The 13,434-nt window shown below is 40.6% G+C and overlaps 2 protein-coding genes across 2 annotated transcripts in view; both read right to left on the bottom strand.

Moving 5' to 3' along the window:
• Window positions 1-4,642, bottom strand: part of LOC115766803 (transcription factor Sox-6) — a 44,929-nt gene extending 40,287 nt beyond the window's left edge. The window contains exon 1 of the mRNA XM_030710828.1: window positions 4,568-4,642. The gene's annotated coding sequence lies outside the window, so the exon portion shown is untranslated. The remainder of the gene's footprint in view (window positions 1-4,567) is intronic.
• A 6,376-nt stretch (window positions 4,643-11,018) lies between these two features.
• Window positions 11,019-12,920, bottom strand: LOC115766802. The gene has a single exon (XM_030710827.1). The coding sequence runs from the start codon at window positions 12,918-12,920 to the stop codon at window positions 11,019-11,021; it is 1,902 nt and encodes a 633-aa protein (XP_030566687.1).
• Between the last annotated feature and the right edge of the window lie 514 nt (window positions 12,921-13,434).

The following is a 13,434-nucleotide window of genomic DNA, read 5'->3' as shown; positions in this document are numbered from 1 at the left end:
ACTCTGGCACACTCGTAATTACCTATTTCGTTGCTTGGCGCTTAAAATTCTCTAGCATAGTCTGCGGATAATCTAGCCGGGAGGTTCTTAAAATGGTTTATATTGACATTGTGATCCTAGCAATACACTGAAAAACTATTATTTGTATGTGAACTAATAATGCTATATGTATCACATTTCCTCACTCCGAAGCTAACTGTATACTCCTGTTTTGTTTTTGTGAAGTCGGAATAGTTTGATGATCGTTCCAAAGGTAGATTGAAATTGAATTTGACTATTCGTCAAGTCCTAAAGCCATTATCATAGACCTTTTATTGTCCTGGAAATAGACTTTGTCACGTCTCACAGCATCAAATCTTTACTAATCTACACAACTCTGATAAGAAAAGTAGACTCTTGCACAGAACAGGTGAAAGGAACTGCATAGTGGGCAGCGGGAAGTGGTCAGTGATCAGTAGAAATGGAACACACAGTGCATTGCCAGCTAACCAGCCAACCATCCAGGACAGGCAGAGACAGAGCAACAAGCGGACAGACAGACAGACGGACAGACAGACAGACATACGGACAGACAGACATGCTAAGATCGAAGAGATCGACTTAGTGGCTCGTATGCGCGGTATGTCTCACAAATGATAAGCACACGCACCCTCCCCAGTTCCACTGAGCCGCCAGATTCAACTGCAGCTCCAGGTTTTGGTCATGCCGTGGCCAAAAGAAACAGGAAACAACAATGTTGTACGAGAAATTTGATTTCTTGTATTCGCGTTCGTTTGCGTTTGTATTCACATTCGCATTCACCTGTTGTTATTTTGAGTGTGTTTATTTTTGCGACGACGGCGACGCCAGAAACGGGTACAACAATCACAAGAGTAACAACAACAACAACACGGGCTGTAGCAACAACATCAGCAACAACAACGCGACACCACAACTAGTTTTCCATGTTTCGCATCGCGCGCATTCGCATTCCGAAGTTTTCGTCTCCCTCTCCGAACTGATCTTGGGTTGCAGCGGAGTCTCAGGCACTGGCATCGTCTCTTCTACCGGAGGGTCGGCGCCGCGATTCAGATTCGGCTTTATCTATCTACTTCAAAACACGTTTTCGCAGCATTTTCTCAATAGACTAGTACACGCAAGCTTTTGAGCCCGAATACAAATACAAACACAGTTACACACACACACACACACACACACACACACACACACACACACATGCACATGCACGCACGTCGCGTCGCAGGCACATTCGATTTTTATGCGTAACAAAATGCAGGTTCCAGGCTTCAGCCCGACTTCAGGCCGACTTTTCAACAATTTTGAATAAACACACTTGCTTTTCTTGGCTTTTCTGCGTAAGTGCGTGTGTGAGTGTGTTGGCGCTGACATTAAGCAATGGAAGGGGAATCATTCAAATGGCTTGCGATTAGATAATGAAAAAACAGGTATATACCCGATATATGTATGACACTTTGGAACTGTACAAGTTGAATCATATAAAACACATATTATTTCAGTTACAGCCTTGCGTAAAAGATTCAGGAGGCAGTACTTGGAAAGCAACAGTTCGCATAGAATATCGTGCACTTATTGAATTATATAGGTACAACTATATAACTAAATAGGTATAACTATTTACCCCGCCAACTAATAGATCAACGTACAGCCGGACACACTATTACAGGGCTACGGAAAATTTCATTCGTAAGGTTGTTTGCTTGTTTTAAAAATCTTTGGAAAAATTTATTTGAGATGTGTAAGAAATCTATTCATCTAGGTGAAAAATGGTGTTGGTAATGGAAACCTGTTCATTGCAACTATTTGGCTTTTATCCGATTAGCTTTGCACTTGCACGGGCTTTACTACTGTTATCCCACTTCTTAATGAAGTTAGGATCAATTTAAAGTTTTCTTTGGGCAGTATGCTTGAATTTACTTTCCCAATTCGTGATCGACATTTTATGCAGACAATTAACCGGAAAGACGGGCATAGCTTAATGGATCTCGACACGAGCTGACCTAAAAGATAAATAATAGGTCCGAAATGCCTCCTCTTGACTTGAACATACATTTCCAGAAAATCATCATATCCATTTTAAACCCAGGATATTTTTCAATGACGGGCGCACAATGCAATTAACCAATTACGCAGAATATTCTCCAGCTGGCAGTTTTCGTTATTCGTTATACGGCTCGGCTGGCGTTCACTGATCGAATTTGAATTTGAATCCGTCGCCTTGAATCTGTGGAATAACAACTATGTTCATTTGCAAAGAAAACGCTATTTTTATTTTGTTTTATTTGCTTTCATAGTAGTAAATGTCCAGTTTAACCAGCTCCTCAGAACTGGATAAAAACCTGTCGCTGTTGCCCACCTCACCCTCCCCTTAATGGCTTGCACAATTCTGTTTAGCTTAATGAGCATGCGTGCGAAGGTGTGACTGTGTGAGTGTGTAGATTGAAAAAGATACAGGTACATGCAGCGGGCTGCATAAATTAGCTAGGACTACCATTTGAAAAGACATAGGGGGCCTCAACAAATAAAGTCACCTAGGGCACAGCTTATTTTACCTTTCCAGGACCTAAATGCTTGATTGATAGTTTTCAATTTCCTTCCTTACAAAATGTCTGCTAATGTTGATAATTATTCTGTCGCCACTCTTATAATTTTGCAATATCTTCTTTTTCAAGTTATTTTGGTATCCCTTTGAAAATTGGTTAAAGGTTGAGTTGCAAATCTACTATAATATCAGGACGATGACCTGAGTCGATAATGAAGTTCGTCTCTGTGAAAGCACACACACACACACACACACACACACACACACACACACACACACACCCACACACACACACACACACACACACACACACACACACACACACACACACACACACACACACACACACACACACACACACACACACACACACACACACACACACACACACACACACACACACACACACACACACACACACACACACACACACACACACACACACACACACACACACACACACACACACATCGATTTTCATTTTGTTACTGTCCCTGTCACAGTCTGTCATTGTTTTATAGTCGCGTCTTTGCCAATGCCGCCTTGCCGTCATGGGAACTCCTTACTAGAACATTTAGTATATGGGCGTAGATCCCGAGCTTACGTCTGTCTACTTCTAAGTAGATGGAAGAAAATTCTTCAAGACGTCGCACTCTTGCGGCTTTACCCCGCCTCTTGCGCCTCAAGTATTTCTGTTTGAGAATATGCATTTGCTTCATTGTTTTGCCTTGATTGTCTCTTTGATGTGACCGTGGCCCTTATTACAACCGAGTACAAGTCCATACACATGCTGGCAGTCCTGCAATTTATGGCGTTTCTAGATGACACTCTTAAACAATCGCAAACAATCGACTGGGGTCCAACCAACAGGCTTAACAACAAATAGCAACAAATGCAAGGCCCCGTGACAGATGTATAGAGTATTATCATCAGGGATCCTGAGAATCAAATAAAGCCAAGTACGAACCTGTTAGTCGATTGAATTGTATTGGATAACTAAATGTGTGTACAAATTATAGAAGATAAAGATCGATACCAAAATTGGAAAGGACATCACTTTTTAAATGAAACAGCTTTAGATAAAAAATATTAGTCGACTACTTCATTTGTTATCCTTGCAAGGGGCTGGACTTAATGCTTTGCATAATCGAGCTAATCGAAATAAGGAAGAGTGATTTGATTCCAACATAGCTATTCGTGTGCGTTGTAAAAAAATAATAAAGGATTCGGTTCGAACCGGTCAAACTAACTGCACACAACATAAACGACAACAAATACATAAATCAAAACGCGAACGCAATTCAAACAAAATAGAGGTAAGCGCATGCTGCCCCGGTAACAGTTATGTATATGTAAGTAGTTACTTACGAGTCGACTCGAGTCGAGTCTTCATGCTGTCTCGGCTCAGTAACTCAGGGCCCCAGCAGCAGCAGCAGCATACACTCGGCAATCGGGCGCGTTTGCAATTACAGAAAACCAGTCAGAGTCTTCCAATCGAGAGTATGATCTGAGTTAGGAGCTGAACCGAGCTGAACTTCACCAGTGCTTTTCCCATGCAAAGTCTGCTGTCTGCGTGGCAAATGCACCTGTCGCATTCAGTGCTTGTGCGCAGCCAGTGGCCAGTGGCGAGTGCCGAGTGGCAATGGTTCAGAGTAGAAAACTGGTCCCGGGCTCAAATTTTTAGTTGCAATCCCAAAGTTTGTATATATGTTATAGGAAAATTTAATTCAAGTTCACAAATATATGCAGCATGTACACCCATGCTCATGCATAATACTCTTGAAATAAAAGCGTTTCCGACTGTACAATAATTGATATCATATGGCACAGAAATTTATTGATTATTATCTTTGGGATTTGAAAATTGTGGAAGGGTTTCTTAATATTTGAAGGAGATCATCAGTTTCGCTATTTTCACTTTGCCAATCTTAACCCACTAACGGAAAAAACTAATATCCTACCCTGAACCCTAAGAACTACTTAAACCTCAAAAAATTTACAACTCACCTTTGCTATTGCAGCTTGATCTGAATAGTTATTCCATATATTTATTTATTTATTTATTTTTCTATTCCTTTTTCTTATAATTTTGTTGACTAGGTCCACTTATTTTATTTTAAATCTCTAAATTTGTATATGGCACTTGAATAAATGTTCATTCAGTCGCTTGGGTCACATTTCACTTTAAGCCGCACATACTACCGACCTGGGTAGTTGTGTTGGGAGGCTTACGGCGATCCAAAGGTTTGAAAAGTTTTTCTAATGGATCTCCGGCATAGTCAAGTCATATTTGACATCAACGTCAAATTGCTGTCGATTTTCCTACTCTCTGCCAGTAGTCGCCGTAAACACAAAAAAACATTTTAGTTTGTTGTGATAAGTGTGTGACCTTTCATCGCCAGTTCAAATTTAGTTTTGTGGACCGACTATTCAAGTGAGAATATAGGCATACTCATTGTCGTTAGCGTGTGCCCCTCTCTCTCTCTCTCTCTCTCTCTCTCTCTCTCTCAGCTTCAGACGGCAATACTCGATCGGTTCTAAATACACACACTCACTGAGGGACCTTTATAAGTCCACCGACACGACATCCTTCTGGCTAATTCACGCTTTTAAACATAGTTTACAGCCCAATTAGGTTATAATTACGGTGATTAACGGCAACGGATAAAAGCTTACTTTTTGCGCATTTAACTTGGCGAGTTTTCTTAAGTTCGATTGTTGAAATTTTGAGTTCGATGCACGCGTGAAACGTGAAACGGACTAGCGGGAAAACGGTCTACCGACAACTGCAAGAGCAGCAGAAACGGCAACGACACCGACAACGACAGCGACAACAATTGTAACGGCGACACGACAACCTAACCTCCACCACCACCACCACTGCGTGGCAATGTTCAATTGTCACTGATTTCAATTGGATTCCAATTCCACCTTCGGCCGCTCCAACGGGCTGCAGTGTGATGCGACTGTAAGAGGGATGCTCTTCGGCTCCACGACTTATTTAAGAGATTCATCTTCATTCGGCTTGGCTTCGGTTTTGCTTTCACATTCGTATTTTCTAGTCACACTCGCATTCGGCCCACCAGCATCAGCACGTTTTCTTTTTGTGCATACATCTCTTCAGCATTAGTCTCTTTGGACTTAAGAGAGCCTTTCATAGTCACAGATGTAGCGGAGAGAAGCTGCTGAGCAAAGTGAAGCAAGTAACCAATGATAGCTGCTCACTGCCCATTGACAACCAATCGCTGGTTTATCGAATTCGGCGCCGCCCAGTGAGCGCCCGGTGTCATATATAGCACGCATGACTCTTAAATCTGGTTTTTGACTCTATAAGGGCCGAACAGGCCATATGTATCCTTAAATAAGTCTACACTGGAAAAAATCACATTCTTATTATGTGCATATTCATGTTTCCGTCTAGAATATTCGTACTGCGTTAAATACTGATCTTCCAAATCTCCTTTTGTGGTACATTCCCCAACCAACTGTAGTACAGAAAATAAATTGATTTAAATTATTTCAATGCATTTCTTTTCGCTTCAAAAAGAAAAAAAAACGAGAAAGAAAGGCTATCTTCGGCACGCCGAAGATCTAATACCCTTTCAGACCCAACCTTTTCATAATGCTTATTGTGCTTTGCCCGTATCTAAGAAGCATAGGGAAAATAGTTAATGCCGAGTTTGGTCAAGATATCTTGATAAACAAAATGTTTTTTCATACAAAAACTTAATTTTCGACCGATCGTTCCTATGGCAGCTATATGATATAGTGGTCCGATCTGAATAGGATTTTGCATATATATGAGGAGCTTAGTAAAACTAATAAATGCCGAGTTTGTTTAAGATATCTTGATAAACAAAATGTTTTTTCATACAAAAACTTAATTTTCGACCGATCGTTCCTATGGCAGCTATATGATATAGTGGTCCGATTCAGCTGGTTTTCACATATGTGCTGCGTGCAATAGAAAGAGGGACTTCTGCAAAATTTCATAAAGATAGCTTTAAAATTAAGGGACTAGTTCGCATACAAACAGACAGACGGACAGACGGACATGGCTCTATCGACTCGGCTGTTGATGCTGATCAAGAATATATATACTTTATGGGGTCGGAGATGTATCCTTCTATGCGTTACACATTTCACGACAAAATTATAATACCCTCTGCAAAGGTATAAAAAGCAATTGGTTGTGGGCGGGACGTTCCGTCTCTTGGTACGATTTAGGTATGTGTTGAACATGTTTGAAAGAAAGAGATAGGAAGCTGTGTAGCATGAGTTGAAAAATGGCGAAAAACTATTGTCTACTATTCGATTTTCTGAGATTCATTTGAGAGGTGTTTCACACTTTTCGCAAAATCTGCCCTCTAAGATGAAAAATGCAGATAAAACAAGTAAGAGGTTCTAGTCGGGAGCTCGTGACTAGGGGATACTCTGAACCCTGTTCCTCCAATATCAAATATATTTATTTATATTCTATTTTGGAAGCTATATGTCAAGTTTGGTGACTCTAGCTCTTATTATTTTCCAAAATTGCCCAAATAACAGGATAACGATATAGATTTTTATCGATTGCTTGAAAACGGAGTAAGTTATCGATTATCGAAAACAAACTCGGTCTGCGCGGGAACTAGGAGCATCTACATCTAAAATTTCAAGTCTCTAGCTTTTATAGGTTCTGAAATCCTTGCGTTCATACATACAGACGGACGAACGGACGGACGGACGGACAGACAGACGGACATGGCTAGATCGACTCGGCTTTTGATGCTGATCAAGAATATATATACTTTATGGGGTCGGAGATGCTTCCTTCTGCCTGATACATACATTTGGCTTCCGCCCAATTTACTCATTTTTAATGGGTTTAGGGTATAACAAGTAAGATGTTCTAGTCGGGAGCTCCCGACTAGGGAACACCCTGAACCCTCTTATTTCAAAGCCAAAATGCACTTCGCGCATCGCGCTCCTTTAAAGTAATAAAGATAAATTAAAAAAAACAAAAGTTGCCTTGGCAGGGTTCGAACTTGCAACTAACCGTATTACTTGCTGACGACACTACTCAACAGACAAACCAGCAAAAAAATAGTTTCCCAGGTAGGGTTCTAACTCGCGACAGACCGCAACTCTTGCTATACCTCTAACAGCCACACAAATAATTAATTATTGTCGAGAAAAAAACAACTGAAATGCTGTTAGAATGCGATGGAATGTGAAGCAGACGCGCATGATTGTCTGTGTACATGTATACACAAATTCATAATGTTTTCGCTAGCTGTGCCACCCACTTGCGCAGTCATATATAACTGGTTTTCTCTTAACCGATCTTAATGAAATTTTCTACAGTATATCTTATTGTACCATAGAATATTTGTGTATTCTCAAAAAATCAATTGCATTAAAATTGTGGCTTAGATTGGTTGGCATTATAAGTTGGGTTATTAACTTGATTTATAGCTCCAGGGTGTTAGCGGCGAGGTGGCGACAGGTATAAAATGAAAGATACTTGATATATATATATAATATTCTAGAAGCAACATATCAACTTTGGTGACTCTAGCTCTTAATATTTACCAAAACTGCTAAAAAAAAAACAGGATGTCGATATCGATTTTTATCGGTTGCTTGGAAACGGAGTAAGTTATCGATTATCGGAAACAAACTCGATCTGCGCGGGCACTAGGAGCACCTACATCTAACAGACGGACATGGCTAGATCGACTCGGCTATTGGTGCTGATCAAGAACATATATATTTTATGGGGTCTTCCTTCTGCCTGTTACATACATTTGCATTTTGCACAAATACAATATACCCTTTTTACCCATTTTCAATGGGTTCAGGGTATAATTATATAAGGACGAAGTCTCAAGAGCTTTCTTTCAAAGGCCTACCTTTAATGAATACGTATTTCTCCGATTTTCGAAATTCAATCAATACTGGAACCGGGTAAGTAACATTTTAAATTAACGCAGCAGGCTTAGAATGCACTTTTTAAATGATATCTATAAATATCGGTAATTCTTAGTTTTAATATTCCCACACGAGGAACTTCCAAATGAATCTGGGGGCATTTCCCTTATGAATTATTATAATAAATATATAATATATATATACAAATTATATTTTATTATTTATTATAATCATCGGACCGTTCTTGGCCAATTTTTGAACATTTACAATATATATTAAATATTTAAACGTAATTTTTATTTCTTTACAAGCGCCATCTCTTGTCCAACTTGAACAATAAAAACATCATCTAGTATGTAATGAGCGCCACCTACCATAAAAACTCACTAGTCCCATTTTTATCTAACTTAAATTTACAATTTTATTGTTCTATTTATTAATAACGGTAAATGACCGATAATTTTAAAAAATATCTTTAAATGTAATTTATTTTTTTGGCGAGAGCCACGCTTACAATCGAAAAGCGCCATCTTTCAGCAATGATACACTTGTATTGTTTTCACAAACCCTTATTACGAATAGTGAGTTAGGCGAGTTGCTTTCTTACGTGATTGCAGAATGGTTTTGGTGGAGATATTTGATAGATTACCGTTGAGTTCGACAATTAGTAGTGCTAAATTCAATAAGGTGCAAAACCTTGCTTTATATTACGAATATCGAATTAAGAGTTTCTTTCGGAAATCGCAACTTTCGGGCATGCCGCACATCGAAACATTTAAAATTTCTACACACGGTGCGAAACTTTGATAGGGTAATATATTTTTATACATTGATTGTTTTAATTTAAGACAGACTGACTGTACATATACCTATATATGTATTTATTTCATTAGAATCATTTGACTTACCTGAAATATTATTTTTTTTTTTACAGAAAAAAGAAAGATTCGAATCTCGGAAGAGAGCTTAATGTGTTGACAGAATGGATTTGGTGGAGATATTTGATAGTTTACCGTTGAGTTTGACAATTAGTACTGCCAAATTCGATAAGGCGCTAGGCCTTGCTTTGTACTGAAAATTTTCAAACGACATAGCATCCTTTATAAACGGTGCAACGCAGAAAATGCTAAATACTACTACGTCACATATTGCACGCATATAAACATGCGTTTACAAAATAAATATACTTTTCCGTAAACATTCGCTGCGTGTGGCTGATGGAATTACCAACTCAATCATGTCCTGTCACTTACTTAACATAGTCAAACGAAAAACACTACGGTCCGTACTCAATTGGTAATGTTACATCAATCAAAAGGAAAAAAGAATAAAATTAAATCGGCTTTGACAATGTAATAGTTTAATTTTACAAATATTTTGCCGATGTTCGTAAACTCAAGACCTTGGTCGAAAGATGAAAAACAAGTTGTTCCAGAAAAAGCATACAACTTGAGGCGATATGCCGCTTCCTGCTGAAAGCAAACCAGTTGAATAGGCTATGTTATGTTGGCCTAACGTAACGATATTAGACTAACATCGGATCTACATCAACGCACGAACACACTGCCTTTTGGGCTCTTACTGTCTGTTAGCAACTGTTAAGAAAATGCTTTTCAACTATTTTACTTGCAGAAATGTATTGATAGGAACTGATAGATTGCTTACAAGAAATCACTAGTCGGAAATGCTTTACTAATAAATACACTGAACCTCCTTCAACCTTAACTAGAAGCAGCTCGTGATACACGCTGATATCGAATGTTATCGATGACTTGGGGTATGACCAAGAATATGGATACCTATGGGATCGGAGCTGCTTCTTTTTGCCTTTTGGTATTTGCATTTATGGGTATTTGCATTTATGCATTTTATTTTACCAAGCAACAATCCAGAACAAAGCCAGTTATTGCAATCTGGTTTATTGGTATATTTTAAATAAGTTAAATATATTTAATATTATTTTAACAGTCGGGTTAAATCTACTCCACCTACAGGCGAGCTGCCATTTCCGTTATTTTATAGCTAGACTTAGTTGTTTTGTTAATACTAGAAAATTTGGCGAATACTCTATATGGCTACAAGTAGAACGAAAAAAAAAGAACGAAATAGGGCTTGCCTATGGTGATACTTGCCTATGTACAGGTTCTTCAGGTTATATAAAGGAACGAGTTTTCGACATAAAAAGGTTAGGATGAGAATTTTATTGATGCTTTTCGTGTGTTGTGATAAGGGCTGACAACATTGTATGGGAATTAACTATCTTTAACTAGATAAGAGAGCCCCTTTTAAACGGAAATATTATATATCTAGAGGATACATATGTACATAAGCTGAATATGGATCTACCATAACATTATTTAAAGACTTTATTTTTACAAGTATTCTGCACTTATGAGAGCTAACATTTTTATACTCACGAGTCCTCTTTTACTGGACTGCGAGTAACATATACTTAATTCATTCATCATTACCGGGTGGGATCAGTGTTTACTTATGTGTAGTATTCCAGTGTTGATTATTATGGCTTGACCAAACGGTACTTGGATTAAGATTTATTAGGTAACAGTTCTATAGGCGGGGGAGTGGTCATAGTTTTCGATTGGGCTCTGGATGCTTCCAGACTAGCTCGACGAGCTGCTGCTGCCATATATGTGCCGTAGTATTTGCTCAGGAGCTGGGGATCGACACCATTAAGTTCCACATAGGCATTTGGCAGCGACATTGTCATTGCCAGCGGCGATGTGTGTGCTGGTGTGGCCGATACGCTCAATGGTCCTGGAGCTGGACCCTCGGCTAGGGGGCATTCCTCTAAAGAATTCGAGTCCTGTTGGCTACTGCTCGCCGCCGAGCTGTCCAATGGCGGGGAAACAGAAACAGAAGCTGAGAAATTGTGGGGCTCCTGCTCTTCAATGTCCGCATCGAATATGGATTGCCTGGCATCGCTAAGGTACGAATTTTGGTCTTCAGGCGAGAGCATATGCTGAATGACTTGGCTTCTTAATGGGTGGCTCATGTGCTTTTGGTGTTGCACCGCATCCTGGCCTTGCAACTCATTAACGTCTCCATCACCATCTCCATCAACATCAATATCTGCATCCACATCGCCATCAGCAGTATTTGGATTAGTGCTGGGACTTTGTCGCTCCACAACCAATTCGCGGTGGATCATTTGCTGTTTTTTTACCTGGACCTTTGTGATAACCGTATGCTGGGTCTGGGTCGATGAGTCCTCATCTTCAACAATATCCACAATCTGCACATCTGGCGCAAGCAGCGAGGCGACATCAAACTGGCGTTTTCGCGTCTGCGAATACAGATTTGCAATTGTGGTAGTCGTTGTAGAGTTGATGTAGGCTATATGCTGATGCTGGGATTGGGGCAGATACTGGTGCAGATGCTGATGCGGGTGCGGGTGCTGTGATAGCGGATAGCTTGGATCCAATCTAGGCTCTGGCTGCTGCTGCTGCTGCTGAATGTGGATCTGCTGCCGCTGGAGAGCTGTGGCTGCAGCCGTGTACTGGGGCAGATTGCAGGGGGGAGTGGAAGCACCAACGACACTGCGACCAAAGAACTGACCAATGTAATGCTGATGGTAGGGATAGTTCAGGGCAGCAAGCTGCATTGATGCCTGCGCGGCTGGTGGTGGTGGTGTGGTTAAGTCTAATGGAGGCGGGCTCGGGGAATCTGTGCTGGCGTCATCAACGGAGAGCCCCATGTGCCTGCGCACCTTGCGCTGGGCTTTCCGTCGCCGAAAGTCACCTTTGCGAAAGTCATCCATGTTGGCGGGATGAATAGCCCAATAATGGCCCTTGCCATTCGCACTGCGCCCAGATTTGATAAAGCAGTCGTTTAGGGATAGATTATGCCTAATCGAGTTCCTCCAGCCGGGCCCACGGGTCCGAAAGTACGGGTAGTTATCCAAAATATATTGATAAATATCTGAAAGCACTAGTTTCATTTCAGCGGAGCTCAAAATGGCCATTGCAATAAGTCCAATATAGCTGTGCTGTGGCTTTGGCTCCTCTGGCTGGAAAATGCGCTGAGACTGAGGGAACAGGGAGATCGTTGATAGCGTTGCCAGACGGTTTCCAGCTCCTGTACAGTGAGAGCTGTATGGATGTAGCCAAGTGGGCAATGCCGTCGAGCCAACGCCCGATCCCGCAGCCGACGCGTATTGGGGACACCGTAGACGCTCAATGTTGAGTGCATAATTGTACAACTGCAAGCGATACTGTTCCAATGCCATGGTGGTCACCTGAGGATGCGTCTGTCGCGGGATTGTCGTGGTGGTTGACCCACAGCCGGTGCTGCCAGGCGATCCGCCAAGGGGATAGATGCCAGTCACGAAATGCGGCTTTAGACTTGGAGCTCGAGCGCCTGCAGGTGTTTGATCCTGTTGTTGACTGGGCGAGGAAGACCGCGATTGGGTTAAGTCTGTGTTTGCCATCGGAATTATTTTTGTTTTGTTTGTTCTTCTTGTTCAATTAGGCAACATTTACAATATTTATAATTATCACACAAGCCTCATCGACTTCTCTTTGTACGAGACACATTTCAAATTCTTTAAATTGAAAACTGAAAGGAAATTTTTTCAAATTTATTTTATTTTAAGTAAACAAGTAATCAAAATTTAAATAAGTTTTTTATTAAAAATAATCTGTTTTACTCCCTATTTCGCAGAATCTCCAAACATTTTATATTAACAGTAGCTGCATTAACTCGGCGCTGAGTCGGATAAATTCTGCTCGATTTAGGGCGGAACTTCATGTGGGGTCAATAGGGTCGACGGACCAACGATATGCTTTGTGTTGATCTTCGGTATTTATGTTAATGAGAGCTCCACTTGATGTCACTTGCAAAGTGATGGCCGTGTTTCTCGTTTTCACGCTTGATATAATAAAAACACACTTCAAATCTCGAGAGTATTCGCGGCCGTCCGTTTTAAGTAGTTCGTAAGCATG

Source organism: Drosophila novamexicana, unplaced genomic scaffold, assembly GCF_003285875.2.
Source record: "Drosophila novamexicana strain 15010-1031.04,08,12 unplaced genomic scaffold, DnovRS2.1 tig00001222-arrow-arrow-pilon, whole genome shotgun sequence".
NCBI classification, from domain to species: domain Eukaryota; kingdom Metazoa; phylum Arthropoda; class Insecta; order Diptera; family Drosophilidae; genus Drosophila; species Drosophila novamexicana.
This window is presented reverse-complemented; position numbering and strand designations above follow the sequence as displayed.

What these genes read in the sequence shown, in the direction of transcription:
- LOC115766802 (XM_030710827.1), bottom strand. Translation starts at nt 12,920, where the DNA reads ATGGCAAACACAGACTTAACCCAATCGCGGTCTTCCTCGCCCAGTCAA.